General features: G+C 48.0%; 1 protein-coding gene across 1 annotated transcript in view; it reads left to right on the top strand.

Moving 5' to 3' along the window:
* EPHB1 (EPH receptor B1) overlaps nucleotides 1-21,575 on the top strand; it is a 427,022-nt gene that overhangs the window by 286,585 nt on the left and 118,862 nt on the right. Inside the window, exon 4 of the mRNA XM_045903730.3 lies at nucleotides 885-1,040. Within this exon, the coding sequence (XP_045759686.2) occupies nucleotides 885-1,040 (156 nt within the window). The remainder of the gene's footprint in view (nucleotides 1-884; nucleotides 1,041-21,575) is intronic.

Genomic DNA, 21,575 nt, shown 5'->3' with positions numbered 1-21,575 from the left:
CCTGAAGCTAGACTTTTTGGGGCATGGCTCCTCATAAGCTGACCACACAGAGAACTAAGAAAATATGCCTCATGTCTGAGGCTACCTCTAGTGGGCATTGGGCTGTCCAAGGCATTCCCAACCTTCTCCACTGCCATATACATGATAGACAACACCAAGTGCATGACACATTCCCTGGTGCTACCTGCAAAGCCATCCTTTCTTTTCTTTCTTTCTTTCTTTTTTTTTTTGGCCACACCCCCCGAAGCATTTCAAAATGCAATTAAGGGAGAATGATGTTAAGCCAGTAACCTTGAAATCACTTTAATTTCTTTTTAAAGAATCACTCATGAATTTCAGTTCTTTACCATCATTCATAACAAGTGCTTGTTAACACAGCTTACGGTGACCCTCATGTGCGTTGCAACATGACATTTAAGAACCATGCATCCCGTCCATATTATAAGCCAGGAACCCTCCCCATCCGAGGATATTAGGAGAGATTTTTTTTTCAATGAGTGGTTCAGGGTAAGGCCCTGGCTGTTAACCAGGTGGAATAGGGAGGGAATAACCATTTATAAAGCACTTATGTCCCAGACACTGAGCCACACATTAGATTCATTTTCTCAATTTAATCTCTCGACACACCTGAAAGGGAAGAATCATTATTCATATTGTTCAAGTGAGAGAGGCCACTGGTACCATGGAAGGTATATTTCACTAAGGATGTTTAAAGAATTGGAAGTATTAAATAGGGGTTTCCTCAATCTGAAATGCTCACTTTGTGCAAGGAGGTATCTCAATGTCCTTTTCAAGGGGGCAGGATCTTTCATTTTCTATATCCAAGGAAGGGATTCTGATTGCCACTCTTCCATTAATTCTCAGATGGTCTCTTTGTGTTCCAGCCTGCCCCGCCGGGATGTTCAAGGCCAGCCAGGAAGCTGAGGGGTGCTCCCACTGCCCCTCCAACAGCAGATCCCCTTCAGAGGCATCTCCCATCTGTACCTGTCGGACCGGCTATTACCGAGCGGATTTTGACCCCCCAGAAGTGGCATGCACTAGTAAGTGTCTAGTAAGGACTCTGGGCTGTGGAGTTTGGTTCCCTGAGAGTGCAAGTTGTGGGGCAGGGGAGACTAAAACACGAGATTATAGTACAAAGCAGAAATGCTGATTGTGGTGCTGAAGCGGACAGCTCCTGGGCAGGGTACGCAGAGCCCTTCTGCTTAATAGCACGAGGTCAAGATTACTATGTTCTTTCTTACCTCCTCCTCTCAAATGGGAAACTGTTGGGGTGCCTGGGTGGCTCAGTTGACTGGGCATCTGCCTTCGGCTCAGGTCGTGATCCCAGGGTCCTGGGATCGAGCCCCGCATCGGGCTCCCTGCTCACTGGGGAGCTTGCTTTCCCCTCTCCCTCTGCTCCTCCCCCAGCTTGTGCTCTCTCTGTCAAATAAATAAATAAAATCTTTTAAAAAATGGGAGAGTGTTCCTCCCACTGAAACAAGACAACTTCTGCCCACCAGATGTTAAAAATGACAGCCTCGAGAGGTCTTGAATGCAAAATCAAGATCCACTAGGCTATTGCAACAATTCCTAATCACCTCCTCCAAGAAGCCCCTTTGGTCCTGACAGCTGACAGTATTCTCTATCTTCACTGCACTTCCTGTATCTCAGTGTCCAGGCTCTTCTCAAAGTCCAGTAATTTTATTAATTGCTCAATTATTTTGTAATAATTCCAGTGCCCTTCCAGTGCCCAGTAGAGTGCAGCACCTTTGCCCCTGCCAAATGATAAGACCAGAGTTCTGGCCACAGCATGAATATCTGAGGCAGAAATTCTAGGGTCTGGAGCTAATGCACCAGCTTCACCACTCTCCCATTCTCTGTTGTGGAGGGAAGGGCAGTCATCTTGCCAAAAGTGGACTCCCCAGAAGTGGCATGCACTAGTAAGTGTCTAGTAAGGACTCTGGGCTGTGGAGTTTGGGCAGGAGTCAGGGAGAGAAGAGGGGAGAATTTTGTCCCACTCTTCTTCCCCACAATCATGGGGAGATAAAAAGCACTAACTCTTCCTGCACAGTGCTTTAGAGAACTTGTTCCCACTCTCCTAAGTGTTGTAGCCCTGAAACATGGATGATTTTTTTTTTTTTAAGTATTCTCATCATATTTGGAAGTCAGTGTTCCAGGTCAGCCTCTAGTTATGCTACAACTTTCTTCTGCATTAGATGCTGTTGCCTGACTCCCTAGACTTCCCTTCACCTCTTTGAACCAAATCCCTTCCTCCCACCCCCAGGATAGAAGGACACAGAGGGAATGTTTCATACACACTTGCAGTTTGATGGACAGAAAAAATGACTCAGCTCTGAATAGAAGAATTTCTTAATTCTGGCCTTGCAGTGTATGTAACCTTTGCTGGGGAAAGAAGAGGAATGAGTGTCTTCTAGGTCAAGGTTCTGAAATCGATCAATGTTTATAGATTTGAACCGAGGAAAAGCTCATCCTCTTGTAAATGATTTTCCCCAGACCTTCCTCTCTGGTGCTTGATATGAACAGAAATTATTCCATTTCTCCTGACTGGAGTCCCTGTCTTCCTGTGGCGGTATCATCCCCACTGATTTCTGAGGTTCCCCTGTGGGTCTCTGTGAGCATGTGAAGCATTGTTTAATGTGCTTCTTCCGAAGCTGAATCACTGCTGTCTGGATGTTCATATGAAAGACTAGTCTCCACGAGTGCCAAAGCATATACCCAGGGTCTCACAGCTTCCCTCCTAAAATCATTCCTGTTCGCTTATGCCATGAACTCTGTCTCGCTGCCCGGGCTGCCTCTGCAAGATTAATCATGCAGATAGAAGTCTGGGCCCCCAGATTCCCACTTCAGCAGACACACCCTGTCAATCCATCCAGTCCTGCCTAAGGTCACCTACACGGATGGTAGGCCAATAACCAAATACTCAGAATGCCGATGTGAGCTGTCTTCCTGGCTATACAGCACCTCTCCCATCCATCTCTCAAGTTTTATCTTCCAGTCATCTAACCTGATGCACTTGAACCAATAGGACCAATTCCTGGAATAAATAGCAATGTCCCAAAGCTTTCAGTCTGCACATTGCAGACCCTCATTCTGCTCCGCCTGCCCATATCCCAAGTTCACCTCATGAAAATCACACCTCACAGGCTTTTCTCTCCCATCTATGGTCCACTTACCTGTAGGGGTAAGCACACCTTCCTTGCCCCGTGTGGCCTCACTGAAGTGGGGATGAGTGCTAGACTTGCCTGAATGTGTCCCCACACCCTTTCCATGGTTCTGTGCTCTTATGCCCCCAGATATAGAACACTAGGGGCAGACCAGAAATTGCCAAATCAAAGCCACACTTGTCTGTGTGGTCAGGCCCCAGAACAGCTCGTGGATGGATTTTCCAGCCCCTGGTCCTGGTCTGCAGGGGCAAGCCCTTGATGAGGGACCCAGAGGCCAGGCTGGGCTGCAACAAAATAGTAGGCAAAACGAGTGTAAATAAACCTATTATTTTATTGAGCGTCATTATATATTTGATTTATTGTGTGCCAGGGAAGTACTGTATGAAAAAGTCAATTTGTTGGCTTTTATAATCTCATTAGGGTTTCCTTTTAAAGCATTCTAATTGGAGGTGCCATCTGTTCTCTTAAAAAGACATCGCACATCACCACAGTAAATAATTTTTCAGATACAAGGAGCATATCTGGAGCTTTTGAGGCCAGGCATGGCCTTGCACTATAGCCTTGGTGTCCCCGACTACTTCCTCAGGTGGAGCAAGGCAGCCAGGCGTGGGCCCGGCCAAGCCTGGGAGATGGTGTTTGGGGTGGGGAGGGCACAGTTACCTGTTTACTTTGCAAGTGAGGTTCTCCATCCATCCAACCAGGAAGCCATTGTGGCCCAGTGGGGCACAGAGAAGACCCAGGTAGGGGGGAGCTCCCTCCTTCAGTGGGCTTCTGCAATGTCTAGGTGGGTGTTAGGAATGTCTAAGAGCCCAGGCCTTGAAGTCTGGAAGGGCCTCAGGCTTGGCCCATTGCCATCATCTTTAAAGGAGATTATATCATCAGTCATACTCATTCCCTGACAATATTGAAGATTTTATAAGGAATCCCATGATTTAAAATGTGTTCTTTGACAAAGCTAAAATAGCTATAGTGCAGTAAAATTAGTATTTTTAATGAATCCTGTTAGTCTCCTGGGACCAGCACATATATATTCATAGTAGTTTTATAGTGTTAATTTATTCTCAATTAATCTAAACATTTAGAGTGCCTGATGGCTTATGTAGCCATGTGTGGGCATTTCTTCATTTTCTTCTTATTTTCCTGGGAAAGCCCAGGACCCCCTTGACCAATGAGAGTCCTTGGCAGCAGCCCTGTGTGTCCAACATTGTCCTTGATGAGCTTCATGGACTCAGAAGGGATTTGGGTGAACCCCAAAGCAGTGTCACAGGGACTGGTATGAACTCTGAGTAATGGGCCCTGTGCCTCAGCGTGATGATGTTCCTGATACTGCTTTCGGGGCACATACCTCCCTTCTTCCTTCTCCATCATCCTCACACCTCTGCCAGGATTAAGCAAAATAGTTTTATAGAGTCTTTGGCCCAATGCCTGGTTCATAGTAAACTCTCAATCGATGTTAGAACTTGCTTTGGTTACATCCCTGGAAAGCGTGAAGATTACAGCAGATATGGAAGCTTCCAGCATGAGAGGATGTTGGAGCTCTAAAAATAAAAGTGACATTCTCATGGAGAGTCCAGGTGGACACCTCCCTTAGGCATCCCAGCAGAATCCACGGTGTGGCCCCAGACCACACAGGCACCCTGGCCTGATGGAAACAAAGAGGCGCGGGGCACCTGGATGGCTCAGATGGTTAAGCGTCTGCCTTCGGCTCAGGTCATGATCCCAGGGTCCTGGAATCAAGCCCCACATCGAGCTCCTGGCTCAGCGGGAGTCTGTTTTTCCCGTTCCCTCTGCCTCTCCTCCTGCTCATGCTCTCTCTCTCTCTGTATCTTTGTGTCTCAAGTGAATAAATAAAATCTTAAAAAAAAAAAAAAAAGAAACAGACAAAGAGGCAATTAGCCACTGGGACCGGATGCACTGTGGAAGGAGGAGGGAGGTGCAGCCCGAGCATCCCAGACTCCAGCTGCTCCCCAGGGGCCGGGAAGCTGGGCAGCAGCGGTGGCCAGCAAGACTGGCTTTCAGTCCTCAGGGAGCAGGAGCTTGTTCCCCTCCTCAGGGTCAGACATGCTTCTTTTCACAGGAGGGTCTGATGGCTCGGCCCGTGTGACAGGGTTGGTAGAGAGAGGGGGCCGCCAGGAGCGCGGCACAAACTGCACGGCAGTGTGAAGCCAAGCACCAAAATGCACATCTTCCGTTTTAAATAATTTCTAGTTTACTGGGGGACGAAATGGAAAGGAGAAATTTATGAGGCAGGTGAAAATAGATAATTATGCCTTATAAAATTACTGTCTGTGAAAAACTATGCAGAAGGACTGGTGTAAAACTAATTTCCTTGTTACATTTCTGACCACAAAACCCTTTTTCTGTCACCCACATGGAAGAAACTTTGATGGATCACAGAGACAAGCTAGTGCTTGTCTTGTTTCTTTATTTCTTCTTCAAATGCAGTGGGTTTCCTGCGGCAGTTTTGATCAATTGAAATGTAATGAAGGAGCTTCAGAGATCATTGTCTTGTCCTCTGGAACCTTCTGCCATCCCCTCACGTGAGCCCTCTGGGGTCCCCTGGGGGCCCCCCTGGCCCCCCACCCCTGCCCCGCTCCTGACTCACGCAGAGGCTGGAAGCTGAGTGGTGAATCAGGGGCTCTGGGTGTGGATCCTGGCGGTTTGCCCCGGTGACCAGCCAGGGTGAGCAGGAGCTTCTCATGGGCAGAACCGGGCAGGATGGAACTCACATCAGGAGCTTGTGAGAATTACATGACGGATGTCAGGGAAGCCCCAGGTTGAGAGCTCAGGTCTGCCTCCAACGCCGTGAACTCACACGAGGTGAGAGCTCAAATTTGGTAGCTTTTAGGCGGTTGCTGCCGATGGCCACGGTAATGGTGGTGATTTGCTTTCACTCTTGAACTGACCACCCCCAGAGAAGGATAGGAATCCATTCTTCCCTCCCCAATCTCTGCACACTCCACTTTCCCTTTCTTATGCTCCTGCTTTATCCTTTAAGGTACTCCTCTCTTTCATCCCAACCATCCCAGGGCAGCAGGGTGGTCCCTGTGACACAGAGCTTATACTTCTCGGATGGACTGCCCAGGAGTGTGGCATTGCCCAGACCCTGGTCTTCCCCGGGAGGCTGGATGGATTGGAGGAGGGTGCCAGGCCCCGGAGAGTGGGAACAGCCTTGGGATGACAGGAAAAGAAGGAAGTCCTCTGCAGCCAGGCTTGATGGCCTTCAGGGCATCATGAAAAGTCTGTAAGGACAGAGGCTCATAAACCTTCTCCCACCAGTCATGAGTCCTGCGGGGCCACGGTCCCCAAGATCTCCTGTGCTGGTTTTTTCTTTACTGCCGTGGTGTTTAAATGCAGTCCTTGGGCAAGCAGCCTCAACATCACCTGGGACCTGGCTGGAGATACAATTTCTCAGCCCCTCCCTAGACCTACTGAATGAGAAACTCAGGGAGTTGGGTGGGGGAAGGTGGTGATCTTAGTTTTAACAAGACCTCTAGGTGATTCCGAAGCACGCTAAATTTTGAGAACATTGGTTTAGAATTAGGTTGAGTTTCTCTGTCCTCTGCTTTATGGCTCCTGGGGGAGAAAGGCCATCAAGTGAATTTCTGCAGCCTGGAACCACAATGCCTTCCCCTCCCCGTTAGTGCCCTGTGTATCAGGCTGGAGAAAGAGACAGAGACTGCAAATACCTGCGTGTGGAAGAGCAGGGGTAGGGTGGGAGATGAGTGTGAGTGTGTGAGTGTGCCTCAGTGCCGTGTGTTTCAAGGGAGGGTCTCACTAGTTCTCAGAACCCTCCCACCCGTGCCTGCATCATTCTCACTCTTGGGTGGTTAGAACTTTGTAGAGACCTCCCAGGCACAACATTAGCTGGGGCTGCGGGCAATGATGGGAAACCGGAAGACGGTGGAGGTCAGGGAGCATGGCCTGATTAGAGTGGGCTCAGGGAGGGCTGAGAGAGAAACTGAGGCAAAAGGAAAGTGAATGGTGGGGATCATTCACCTGAGCTCAGAGTGTTGGGCAGGGAGAGAATATAAATGGGTGATGGGCTCATTACTCATCTGGCCTTCCACCCCACCCGGCAGGAGCTAGGCCACGAAGAAACTGTTGGGGCTGCCACTGCAGGCCAACAGGGCAGGGAGGCTCCCTGCCCCGCCCCCCACCCCCGCCCGGATCACAGACACACCTCCTGAGACAGGGATCCAGGCTCATCAACTGGGGACTGCTTGCTTGTTTGCATGCCCACTTTGGGGATGATCTTTAAAAGTGTCAACCTCGGGGCGCCTGGGTGGCTCAGTTGGTTAAGCGACTGCCTTCGGCTCAGGTCATGATCCTGGAGTCCCAGGATCGAGTCCCACATCGGGCTCCCTGCTCAGCGGGGAGTCTGCTTCTCCCTCTGACCCTCCTCCCTCTCATGCTCTCTGTCTCTCATTGTCTCTCTCGCAAATAAATAAAAAATCTTAAAAAAAAAAAAAGTTAAAAAAAATAAAAGTGTCAACCTCTACAAATCTAGGAGTTGCAATGTATTGAAAGAGGACTGCTTTACCCATTGCTGACCAGGGCTTTAGGAAGAGATACACCGTGTATCCCATTCTGGAGGTAAAGCGCTGCTTGATTTTACTCTGATCCATGATCCATGTGGCCCATGAAGATACATCATTTGTGTTTTTGTGAGAGAGGTAGACTGTGTTTTCCTTGAGATAAAATTCCGACAAGGGTCATAGATGAACAAGAGTCGTAGGGCAACCTGCCCTGCCAGGTGCCTGGATTTGGCTGGTTCATCCACCTGGGTACAAATTTGAGGGACTGACAGCAGCTGAAAGCTATTTATAACTGTCGCTGCTGTTTCCAGAAGGGTCAGCACTGCCTGTGTAAACACACTTCCACACTTCTATCATCTACAATTGCCTTTCACAGTTGTTGACCCCAGTGGGTCTAACCCTCAGGAGGCATCAGAAAGCTCAAAGTTTTAAGCTGACAGCCAGGGACACGGTACGTTTCTGTTGTGGGCTTTTCATCATGAGGGCGTTTGGAGTCACAGATTGTTAACATTCGGAGCCACCTTCAAGGTCCTGCCACCCAAAGCCGGCCTCAGTGTCAACCCCTCTCTCCAACAACCTGAATATTGTGATGACAGACAGCTGATAGATTTTGCAAGACAGTTCTGCTCCACTGCCAGGCAGCCATCATCCATCACTGAAGGGCCTTCTGGCCCCTGGGTTGGGGCCTGCCTTCCTCGCCTCCTCACCGTGGGTCCACCACTGAGGACCAAGCTTCCGCAGGCAGCAGCTGCAGTATTTAAGGACAACTTCCTCATCTTTCCTGAATCACCTACTTTAGGCTAAACACCTGTTACGTTCTCTGTTCCCAACAACACATGATGTCCCGAACTGCACCGTCCTAGCTGGCCTTTTCTGAATCTCTCACGTTTATCCAGAAAGCTCTTAAGATGTGGTGTGGTAGCCAGAACGAACCATGGAACTCTCACCTGAGAGCACATTTCGGTGGAAATGTGATGGATCTTCTCCTGTACCTGGGATACTGTTGACTGTTTCCCGGGGTGCGGTCCTCATGCCCTAGCTCCCACCAGACGTTCAGCCACCACACATCCAGTGGTTTCATTTGTGCCTTCAGGAAATGCTCCCCATTTAGGTCTTTTTTTTTTTTTTTCTGTGCTGATGAATGTGACTTCAGAAATTTTGTCTTGTGGACCTATGCATAGGGCTCTTTCAAGTCAAGATTATTTTGATTATGACTTTTGTCATCTTACAAATAAGAAGTATTAGCATAATTGTTAGGAGTGTGGGCTCTGGAGTCTGTGCCTGGGTTCAAGTCCAACTTTGTTATTTGCCAGCTGTGTGATGTGGAGCAAGTGACATGGCATCTCCGTGTCTTCATTTTCTCATCCATAAAATGGGTAGAGTATTGGTGTCTGCCTCACTGTGTTGTCAGAGGTATGTTACATGTCATAATACTGTTTAGAATGCAGTTTGGCATACAGGAAACATCCAATGAAAATAAGCTATTTTATTTTATGACTATTATTAAGAGTCGCTGACCCTACTTTGATGCTATTTTCAAAGCAGCTAAAACCCAAGCAGTGGCATTATCATTTAGCTAACATTTCCTCCTTTGGTACACAAAGATTTGTGTACTTTTTTCAGTTACCGTTGTGGAAACCTAGGCATGCTCTCTGTACTCTTGTTCTCTGCAGGCTCATAAACATTTGGAAAAAGAAACAATGTCATTTGGCCTGACTTATACTTAGAGATACATGATGGTTCTTGTCACTCTTTGCGTGAGGCTCACAAAGCACTGCTTTAACCGTGCAGTTTCAGAAGGAGGAGGGGATTGTGGTAAAATGTATTCATTTAAGAAGGAGGAGGGGATTGTGGTAAAATGTATTCATTTAATCTGCTCTCTTCTCTTTTTTTGAAAATGTGGAACAAAGTTGCATGCCCTGTGGCTCTAGGACCCTGTGGTGTCAATGGATGCTCCTTGGCGGTCTTAGAGCAATGACTGTGATGCCAAATTTGCAAGCTCTGGTCCAGGCAGGGCTGGTCTGGGATGCATGCTGGAACTTGATGGGAGCTTCAGCTCCTGGTTCTTAAATCTTCTCAGATCCAGTCTTCCGCCTTAGGGGAGAAGACAATCAGAAATAGGTGGCTCTTCATCCTTGGTCTTCTACCACCATCTCACCTCATCCCCTTGAAGGAAGGAAGATGCCTTGCTTTGCACACTCTTGAATATTCTACACTGCTTAGAGCTATTCATGTATAGGGTTCTCTCTGTCTACTGGACGGGAAGCTCTTTGACATGCTGATCTGATTTTTTTACCCTCTCCGACACAGTAGGTGCCCAACACAGTCAGGTGGTAAGAGCCCCACTATTGGAAGCAGATAGACCAGGGTAGACCCTTGGCTCCACCCTTCCCTTGCAGTGTGGCCTTGGGTAGATTACCGAAACTCTCTGAACCTCCATTTCTTTTCCATCAAATGAAGATATTGTTTGTTATTGTCCCCACTGTGATAATGTATGTAAAATACCTAACTCAGTGTCAGACATGTAGTAGGTGCTCAGTAAATGATTGTCCTTGTTTTGGTTGCTGTGAACAAGGACAAGAGGGGAGTCTGGGTCATGTCTAAATTGCATAGTCCAAAATAAGAACAGAATAAAAGTGTGGGGGAAATGGGCATTTTAGAGCAAATACTCCTGGAGGGCCATCCTAGATGGGCTGAATTATGATACCATCACCCTCTGTCTCCACCCCATCATAATGTGATCACAAACCTGTATATCATTTGTGCAGACCACCCTGGTCCCCAACTCCTCACAGGGGCTCCCCAGATGGCCTCCCAATTTCCTCTAGTCTCCCCTCTTTCATCCATGTAACTCAGTATCAGACCCTGATCCACTTCTGACACCAAGTCAGAGCCAAGCCTGAGTCTCATAAGTGGGGCCTGGGATGTATCTCACTCCTAGACTTCTGGCCACTGTTGTCTCTAGGGTCACCTTTCAAGGTCACCACTGTCAGCCCTGGAACCCATATCGCCCCACCTTACCCCCTTGCTACTGACCACTGACCCTGTCTGAGAGTCGGGTTCGGAATCTACCCTCAACTCCATAATGGGCGAGGGGGAAGTGCAGTCCGTGGCTCTAGCCCCCCTGCCCTTTCATTCCCTGACCCTCCAGTTGCCATGTTAGAAACCTGGTATCAGCCAGTCCTTCCCCAAACTGGAACTGTGACCTTCCAGATTTCCTGGTTTAGTAATACATGTGAATGTGACAAGGAAGCCAGAACCAGAGACCCACATACATCACCGTGGCATCACTTGTGTGTGACAAAGACCAGGACACCAGGTGTCTTTACCTGTCATCAAAGATTTAGAAGGAAGTCACTTTCAACTTAATGTGGAGGTATACGAACATCGTCCAGAGAACAAAAGCCGCCTGAGTAATTAGAGCTCTCCCCTTAACTGCAAGTGTACGAAAGTGATGCTCGTGATGCCTGCCAAGAGGGCTTCCGAATTGTGTGGGACGGTGGGTGAAATGAACAAAAATGGGCCTCATAGTCAGTTTGGGTATGTTCGTGCTCTCTGAATTGTATGTGGCATAGGACTGGGATGCCAGCATTTTGGAGTGATTTCTTTTGAAACTGTGTGTCTCCTCTTCTGAGAAACTTACCACACAATTGGCTGGGAAGTGCCCCATCAGAGCCAGATACCTGAGAACTATTATGACATGGGGTTGGCTGGGGGCTTAAAGGCTGGACTCCCCAGTGGATAAATGATCACAAGTGACTCTGCATGGAAAGAGCAGGCTGCAGTCTGAAGTCAGCCTCGGAAGGGCCAGTGCCAGAGGCCACCTCTGTGGCCCTCAATCAAGAGTGCTCTGACTCTAAAGTCATATCAAGAAGCGTGGCTTGTCTCAGAGGCTAAGGGGCGGAGGGCCAGAGGCTGCCTGGACACAAAGGACCCTCTGCCCCCCCGCCCCATTCTGTAGGGAGAAGCTCAGGGCCATGGTGGTAGTTGTGTGCTGCACTCTGCATGGCCGTGGGCTCAGGCTTGCAAGAGACGCCCAAGGCGGCCTTTTGAGCAGCTACTCTGGGTCAACTCTGAGCTCTGTTCACCTTGGAAATGGGGATGAGGGATGTTCGACTGTGCCGTCTGGAGTGAGGCCATGGCATCTGCATAGTGAGAGGAAGCTCGGTACAGGCTGGCTGTGCTGGGCCTGACGTGCGCAGAAGGTGGGCGGTTTGGCGGGGCAGGTGGGCCGTGGGCAGTGGGACACTGTGGTCGCCGCCAAGCCCTGACAGTGCTCAGTGAGCACAGATGGAAGGCCGCTCAGTGCCTGCAAAGAGCACGCAGTCTGCTGGCCAGCAAAGGGGGAACAGTGTGTGAGGTGAGAACTCGCCCTCCTTGCCAGTGAAGGCCGGTGTCCGAGCCCGTGCTCAGGGACAACGTCTGCTCTGATGAGGGTAGCCGTGTCCGTGCCCGTAGCCCCTGCTCCGGCGCTGGGGCCAAGGCCTCTCCTGAGTGGACCTCACGTGCCGTGTGCCCTGGCGCTCCACTCTGACGGATCAGGTCGGGAACGTGGGTGCCTAACAAGACGGAGATAATAGCCGGCGCTGATCGAGGTCTCTCCACGCGTGAGGCACTGTGCTGAGCCCCTGACTGGATCTCCTCAGTCAGTCTCACAGAATATAAGCTACGTGCTACTGTTATCCCCATTTATAGGTGAGAGAGCTGAGGCCCAGAAGGGCTTGCACGTAAGTGAGTGAGTGGCCGGGCCCGATTTCCACCCAGGCCTGACTGCCTGGGTTCAGGGCTCTCTCTCCTCAGTGCGAGGCTGCTTCCCTCAGGAAGGAGGACCTCTGCCTGGGAGGTGGCACCGAGCTAATGACACCCCACTTGAGACAGTGCGGGATGGCATTTCATCGGCTGGGACTCATCACGTGATCTGCATGCTGGTGTCTGCGGATCCTGTCTTCTGTGAGGCTGGGGCGGAGAGACTAGGGCGGGGGCGCACCAATGCCCTCTGCTTTCTTATAAGGACCCCCTGGGTGAGCGTTCGGACTGACTCCATTGGTTCCCTAATAGAAACAATCCTGCCGCAAAAATGCTCAGACATACCTCGGGGGGCACATACACTGGTATTTGTGGAGGAAATTCACCTAGAAATAGAATTGCTGGGTTGGTGGGCACATACACTCAGAAAGCCATTCAGTATTACCCAAGCGCTCTCCTGGAAGACTCAAGCCATTTACACCCCTAGCAAGGGTATCCATCTTGCTTCTCCACACATGGGCCAGCTTTTGTTTTTTGCTGATCTGACTGATCTCCTAGTAATTTTGACTAGTATTTCCCTAATTATAAATTAGTGTGTATTTTTCATACATTTCTTGACCAATTTATTTTGTCTTCTGGGAATTAACTGTTTATAACTCTTGTCCTTTTTCTATTAAAAAAAATTGATTTCTAGGGGTGCCTGGGTGGCTCAGCCATTAAGCGTCTGCCTTCAGCTCAGGTCATGATCCCAGAGTCCTGGGATCGAGTCCCACATCAGGGTTCCTGCTCCGCGGGAAGCCTGCTTCTCCCTCACCCCCTCCCCTTGCTTATGTTCCCTCTCTCGCTGTCTCTCTCTCTGTCAAATAAATAAATAAAATGTTTTAAAAAATTGATTTCTAGATGCTCATTAATTATATGTCCCCCAGCCCTCCACTGTTTTTTAACTCTATTTATGGGTATAGTGTTTTTGTTTTGTTTTTTTGGTCATATTGATGTTTTTAATGTTTAAACTCAGACCTGACCATCTTTTTCTTTCTGGTTTTGGGGATTTGTGTATTGACTTTTTGCCTGGGTTTTGTGTATGTCCTTCCACTCTAGGGTATAAAAACAATCTCTTATATTTTCTTTCAATTCTTTATATAGTATTTATGTTTAGCTCCTTCCTCCATCTGGAATTTATTTTTGTATAGGATGGGATACTGGTGTTCTTGTATCTTATTAAAAATAACATCCCATCAACTCCACCTGAATTGTCCACATGTTAGTGAGATGCCTCTTTTATTATCTACTAAATGCCTGTATATACTTATCTTTATTTTTTTCCCATCGAAAGAATGTTCTGTTCTGGCATCATTTCTAAACTGTTGGTAGCTTTATAAACGTTTCAATAACTTGTAAATCAAACGCCTACATATTACTGATTTGGTCAAAAATGTCTTGCCCATTCTCAAACATTTTTTTCTTCAAGATGAACTTTGAAATCAGCTTGGTGCATTTCATTAAGCAATCCTATTAAATTGAGATTGGGATTGCATTGAATATATGGATTGCTTTGGGAAGGTCCATCCTTTTTATGATATCCCTCTCCCTCCAGGAGCATGGTATTCAGGTCTAATTTTGTGCCCTTGAGTAAAGTTTTATAGTTGTCTTCATGCGGATATTATTCTACAGGCCTCGTGAGATTTAATCCTATGTATTTTATGGGTTTTGTGGCTACTGTGAGTAGGTACCTTCTTCCATTATATTTTTAAATAGGTTATGGTTATCATTAAGAGATGACTCCCTAGTGGTGGGAGTAGTGAGCTTCCCATCACTGGGGGCCTCAAACAGAGGCTGGCCAACCACATAGGGAGTGTAGAGGGCATTCACCACCAGGGACACACCATGATGTGCAAGGTTTCTTCCTGTTCTAAGAATAAGTGTGTCTATGAAGTGTCAGAATGAGGACTTGATTTGGGATGACCTATAAGTTTCTGGGAGGAATATCTACTTTCTCAGTTTCTCTTTCCCTCTCTCGCTGTCTCTCTCTGGCTCTGGCTTTTTTTTTTTTTTTTTCTGTGCTGATGAATGTGACTTCAGAAATTTTGTCTTGTGGACCTATGCATAGGGCTCTTTCAAGTCAAGATTATTTTGATTATGACTTTTGTCATCTTACAAATAAGAAGTATTTGTAACCAAACCAAAGCTCTGCACCTTGACCTTGAATTGTTTTCTTTGGAACCTGGATCTTTCCTGTACACCTGGAGAGAGGCAGCACAAGTTTCTTTTAGAACTGAAAGGGACAATGGCTGGAAGATTCTTCTTTGCATTCCCAAGGAAAATTGAACGAATAGTCCATGAATCTGGGGGGTGCATCTCCACCAGCCTTGTCAGTCAGTATGGCTTTGTACAGGTGCCCGCATCCCCTACAGATTTTGCATTCCTCAGGGCAGATGTCAGTGAATTTATGAATAGCATAATCTTATACACAGGGCACAGCACACAGTGGAGCCTCCGTAAACAAGTCTAGATCAATCAGTCACAAATCAATGAAAGATTAGGCTCAGAGGGTATAAGTGACCTGCCTAACGTCACACTGTGGCAATCTTGGCCCTCAGCCTTGATCTTCTCTTTGTGAGTCCAGTGCATCTTTCACGACTCCACAAGGCCTCTGAGCCTCATTTCAGGGCTAGGAAAGAGGCCTCAAAGACCATGTCTTTAGGATGGCATGACCCCTAGCTTTCCTTGACTTGAAGTATTCCCAAGGACTCTGTAGGAGGGAGTCATGTCAAGGCTTCCCTTGTCTCCAGCCTCCCTCTGACCATGAGTAGAATTGCAGCCTCGTATACCTCCCCCACATAGGCAGTGGTGGGAGATATTCCTACTGAAATAAGCTGCCTCCCCAGGTCCAGGCGGCTCAGCCATCCTCCCAGGGCTTCTGCAGCCTCGTAGCAACCAGACACTCAGGCTCTAGCTCAGACCAGGTGGAGGGGCTGTCTTGTTTCCCAGAAAGTGAAATCCACCCCCTCTCTCCCAGACAATTAGCTCCATTGAAGCTGGAGAAACAGGAGTACTTTCTACCAACATTGGTGTTTGGTGAAATGTATAACACTAGGTTCTCCGATGCTCCTGAAATCCCTCTCAGCAGGGTCCCTCCTTGTTTTGACTAATCATTTCTTCTTATTACTAACTGTTATGATTAGAAGAATTGCCTGAGTACAGGCCCAGTGTTTCCAAGACCCTAATGAGCAACACGTGCAGACTTGCTCAGCACAGTGCTGGAACCACCGTTGTTCTGTCTCTCCAGGGAAGCCACTGGAACGGTTCAGGAAGGAGAGCTTCCTGCCACCCTGAGAGACCCACCCTCCACCCCCAGCACCCGGCTGCATGTGCATCACTCCTGCACCTTATGCCCTTAGGTGCCTCCGCCGTGGGTGGAAGAGTTGCTAAGGATGAGCTCTGGGACTGGCCAGGCCTGTCTTCAAGTCTTGATTCCACCACTCACCAGCCAAGTGACTTGGGGAAGCTCCTTAATATCTCTGAGAGGCAGTTTCCTCAGTGTAAAATGGGGGTAATAGTTTCTACCTCATTGAATGTTGGGAAGATGGGATTTTATTAAATAACATATCAAAATACCTAAGATCATACTTTGCATACAGGGTTTGTTATTAAAACAAAACTTGGAATTCCAGACAGAGCACCACTAAATGGAAACCAAAGCTCTGCTCTTTCAGATGGTCCTTGTAGATATCTACTCTAGGAAACCAGCCGGCATTAATCACTCACTTAGCGGCATGAAGCAAGTGAGTTCCACCAAATCAATGTCTTGTCGTTCTGATGTCCATGCAGATGGCACAGATGTCTGTCCACAGGAAGCCTATGTCCCTGGGTTCATTTTAAACCAGTTCCAAAGGTGGCATAAAATTGTCTCTGGGAATATCAGGATCCAGAGCTGTTAGGAAAAGTAAAGCAATGATTTCTCCAGGTTTCAACAACCTCTCCTCCTTGCCCCAGAAGGACAGCCTGCATTTTGAGGGGAGCGACCAGGGTGCCTCGCTTGCAATGGGAGAGGCACCACTCACCTTTCTAGCCTGCTGCCTCAGGCCTCCAGCACGACTGCCTCTTTGGAAGGGACACCTCAGAACTTTACACACTACCATCTTCACATTAAGCAAACGGTGTTCCAGTTGTCTGGTGCTCATCATTCACAACCTGTAGACAGTCCTTGGTCTGTCTTTTTGTAAGGATCCCAAGTCTCTCTTAGTTTTTATTATTGAGTGGAGGATGCCTCACTAGTCCATTCTGATGCCTCCACTTTGCAGCAGGTCTCTGATAAATTACTTGTGGTTTCCTGATATGGCCTCGAACAGCCACCCTACATCCCCCAATGAGAAGAGCTGACAACTCCTCTGCCACTGACTCCTGACACCACTGTGGTGCCTGACATAGAATCTTAGGAACTGCCCCACTGCCATCCAGAGTGCCTCTGTGAAGGGGACGGGGAGCATGCAGGCACATGCCCCTCTCCAAGGTTCTGAACCAGCATGGCGCACACCATTACAGCTCTTTCCTCTAGGACAGTGCTCATTCTTGTCCAGTCTCTCCCAGGAATTCTACACCTAGTGCAGGAATGATGGAGGAGGAATTGGTGTCTCAGGAGGGAAAGAGAGGGAGAAAGAGAGCTGAACTTAGGCTGAGAAGTGTCATAGCTACACATGGCACCTAAAAGAATAGAGGTTTTTTGTTTTTGTTTTTGTTTGGCATTGTTTTCAAATAACCAGTTACCAAAGAAAAAACCACAACTGAACATGAAACTAACTTCATGTTTATTTGATAACTCTACCACCTTTATGATAATTGCAAAATTTCCCTCTTTCGGCTTATATTACCTTTCAACTCATCCTGCTCTCAGCCCTGTAGCTGTATTGAGGGCAAAGGTATAACAACCAGCCTGACCTGGTTTTCTGCATATTTTGCGACCATAGAGGACCTCATCATACACCTACAGCCGCATTTCCAGGTCTGCCTATGTTCCTTGACTCCTATCTATCTCTCCATAAAATCTCAAAGGACTTTCCCCTTTCTCCAGGAAGCCTCCCAATTATTTAGACATGGTTCTTTAAGTAGCTGTGTCATAGTGAGCAATAAGTAAAGAGTTGTCCCAATAGTACTGTCATTTTTGATAACCAATCCTGGGCCACCCCACCCATGTCTTCCTGGGCCCCCACCGTGCTTTTTGCACCATCCCTACCTCTGATGTCATTTTCTGATCTCCCTCTCTATCCTCTCTTGACCCTTAGCCCACATTAAAGTATGCAGTCAGTTTTCCAAACTACTGTCTTGACTCTCCTCAGTCACAAGAACATTATCTCTGTATTCTTTTGACTTACAATATTTAAGAGTCCTGAGTATAAAGTGTCCTTCTTGGCTCATTCCCAGAACCTATCTCAACCCTTTCTCCTAAAGGAAGATTGAATAGAGGACATAGTTTGCTGTGGGAGTAAAGGAGGGTCTTCCCTGCCCACAGGGAAAGAGAGAACAAGGAAGCCCAGATATCATGTCAAAGCCAGACCACCTCTTGGGAGATTAGGGAGCAGATATACAGGTGCACAAAGAGGTTAAAAAGAGCAGGACCCATTCTTGAGATATAGCCCCGTGCCCAAGATTAGGGTTCTCCCCCTTCCTGGATGTGCTTGCAGGGGTAAGGGGACCTAAAGTGTATAGGCTGGAGCACAGAGTCTCCAAGGTGTTCTCCTGTATAGCTCCAACCTATAGACAAGGCCCCCAGACACCATCCCTGAGTATTTTGTTCTGCATTGATCTTACCTTTTCCCAGACATCTGTAACTCTTTGTGTCTGTATTACTTACTTTGATCCTTACCTGTATGTGTCCACAGTTCCCATACTTCATGGGTAGGGGGACTTACCTTACTAGAAAGCATCTTGGTTCCCCAGCTTCATGGGCTGTAACCTCCATATCTTCGTGGCTTTCACAGTGCCCAACACAGTTCTGGGCATGGGGTCTCTGTTTAAGGAATGAGGGGCTGCACAAGATCAGTCTTAATTGGATGAGCAGTTCGGGGTTCCAGATCATCTAATAATGACAATACTACTAATAGCAGCTGATATTTATGGAGTTCCTCTGTGTGCCAGCCACACAGCTAAACTCTTTGGGTATATTATCTCATTAAATCCTCAAAATTAACACTTTTTTCAGATGAGAGTATTAAGGCTTAGAAGTTCGTCTTCTCAAGGTTCACCAACAAGAGAATATTTTTGAACTTGGTTGCTGTGAACCCCTAGGGGGTTCACTTATTAGTTACAAGGAACTATGAATCCCTGGGAGTCTCTAAAAAATCATGTGTGTTCAAGCATTTGTCCATTTTTCTGGGGAAAATCTTCATTGCTTTCATCAGATTCTTCAAGGGGTTGTGCACACAATGTGGAGAAGCCCACCTCTGATTTGACACAAAGCAGCATGATCACAATCTGCACATGGGGTCTCCCTGGAAAGCTTTACCTCATCACCGTTGTCACCCACCAGCTCCCCATGGGGAGGGATGCAAGGCTGTATGTAGACCCTGGCTGCGGCAATATAGAGTTAGCTGGACCCTGCCTGGTTGGCACCTTGGACCAGAAATTTGGCCTTATTAAGATTCCTGATAAAAGAATTGGCTTTCAGGGCTTACCTATCTTCAGCAGATTTTCCCTTTGATTACTCAGGAGTGCTCTTATTTCCAGCTTAATGCCTACAAATACACTCACCCACTCTCTCCCACCCACCCTGTCTTTCCATTCTTCTAAAAAAAAAAAAATCATCTGGCCTAAATCACATTAAGAAGCAGGAGATTCTATCTCAATATGGTAACACTTGGGCCAATCCTGCCTCTAGAAGGATCTTTTCTGTTTAACTCTTTGGGGTCCCAATACCAACTATACTCATGCAGGCTGAGCCAACCTCTTGGGCACATTCTGGAAGACATGGAGCCCCATCCTCATAACCTAGGACCTACCATGCCCCTCCCACTAAACCAGCTCAATGGTTTTCCCATCTTTTAAAAGGACTGAGTCTCTTTAGCCCTTTTCACAGGAAGCTTTCATCAGTAGTAACCGTGGCAACAGATCAGAGAAGCTTCAAAAAGCCTGTCTGTATGTAATTAAGAAAAATGAGGACATGGACGCAAAAGCAGGGAGCTTAGACAAGGAGACTGTGGCTTGGAGCCCTGTCACTGCACGCACTGAGGGCTTTTGCTGACGGAGATGACAGATTTTCTTCTCCCTCTGACTTCCCTCTGCACTCCCCATTTTAACATTTTTGTGTGGTTGTCTCAATTGGCCTCGTTCCTGGGGATGTGGCTGGGAGCTCTGGTTCTGCACGGATGCTCCCTGCAGGGGTAAGGCCTCAAACCCAGGGAGTGCAGCTTGGATAGGTAAGGGTGGTTCATCTGGGGCCTGAACCTGCTCTGGTCAGACTCTCCAAGAATAGGAGAGGTGGAGCAGCCTGCTGACAGGGACCTGGCTCTTACCATTAGGCCAGTGGAGCAGAGACCAGGGACCATTGATGTTTTAGCCACCCAGGCCCTGGGCCCTGGCTTGCCCTGCCCAGAGCCAACTTCCTGGGAAGGGGAGCAGGAGCTAAGCATTGTTGGGAGGCAATCTTAACCTGGGGGCTATTTTATCTCAGAGCACTTACTCTTATCTGAGTCATCTCATTGATCTAGAGGTTTCCTTCTTTCTTATCTGTTTTCTCTCACCAGAATGTAAGCTCCGAGCGAGCAGAGGCTTATCTGTCTGGCTTTTTCCTAACCCCTGAGTGCCTAGAACAGCGCAGGCGTATTTGTTAAAGGAACGAATGAGTGAATGAGTAAGTAAGGATCAGGATCCCAGTCAGTGTTTGTGGCCCAGTGTTAGGCCACCTGCACAGGTGTGCACTGGGAGCCCAGGCACTGTGCTGGGCTCTGAGATAACAAGACACATCCCTACCTTTGAGGACATACATATTTAAGTTCTCCCAGCTCTCTTTGAAAGGAGAAGATTTGCTATATGCAGTTCTGGACTCAATAACCATGGGTCCTATAGGCCCCCATTCATGCCCCCACAGATGTATTTCTCTGGAATGCAGCCATGAACGAGATGGGGACAGTAGTTGCTTTATATGAAGTCTATTTCTAAATAAACGTGAAAAAAAAGTCTTCCTGGAAACACACCACTCTTCTTCCTAAGTGGGGGAGCAGACATGGGGCGGCATCGACTGGGGTCTTCCCAGCTGCTATGGACACCGTTGGATTAAGGGACAGGGAAGGCCTCTCTAAACCAGCTCCTCACTTGCTACCTTTATTTCACTAAAGCCTCTACCACTCGGGGCACAAGCAGTGGTCCTGAGTGCTACCGCATCTGTATCCTCCCTCTGACCCACAGCAGGGCCTCTCATACTGGAGTAGGGGGCACACATGTGATCTTAGGCCATGCACCTTGAGCAGAGGTCAAACCAGGTGCAAGGAATTTGCCTCTCCCTGGGCAAGGAGCTGGGGCACGGGAACCCCGGGGACAAGCCAACCACAAGCTTCTGCCCACCAGGAGGCCACACAGAGGAAGAGATCATCACAATGCAGTGATGGGATCTGTGTTAGCATTTAAAAATGGACTTATGGAAACCCAGGGGTGGGGGGCACATGACTGCAGGCCTCAGAGAAGCCTCCTGGTGGAATGAATGGTAGATCTTGGAGGGTGTCCAGGAGTTCATCAAGCAGATAAGGACGAAAAGAATTCCAGACAGCAGAGAACACTGTGCAGAAGCTCAGGGGCATGAAGAGAGTTGAGTGTGCACAGGAAATCACAGGAATCTTCCTATTGGTCACAATGTAAGGGCGAGCATCCAGTGGCCAAGGATGAGATCCCAAGCGACACAACTACAAGGGGACATGAAGGATGTGGACGGAAAGTAGACTTTTGGGCAATTGGGGTTTGAGCAGGGGAACACCATATCTCACGTACATTTCGGAACTCACACTCTAGCAGTCTAGAATGGATAGGAGGGACGTGAAGCAATGTTGGCGGATTCACGGGCAAGCTGTGGCTATAGGGCAGAAAAGTCCACAGGGTGTGGGGTTCTGAGGTGGTGGAGATCCTGAGGAAGGGAATATTCTGA

The sequence above is a fragment of the Mirounga angustirostris genome, unplaced genomic scaffold, assembly GCF_029215605.1.
Source record: "Mirounga angustirostris isolate CCGP_5_RB_7025 unplaced genomic scaffold, mMirAng1.0.hap1 SCAF_1, whole genome shotgun sequence".
Lineage (NCBI taxonomy): Eukaryota > Metazoa > Chordata > Mammalia > Carnivora > Phocidae > Mirounga > Mirounga angustirostris.
This window is presented reverse-complemented; position numbering and strand designations above follow the sequence as displayed.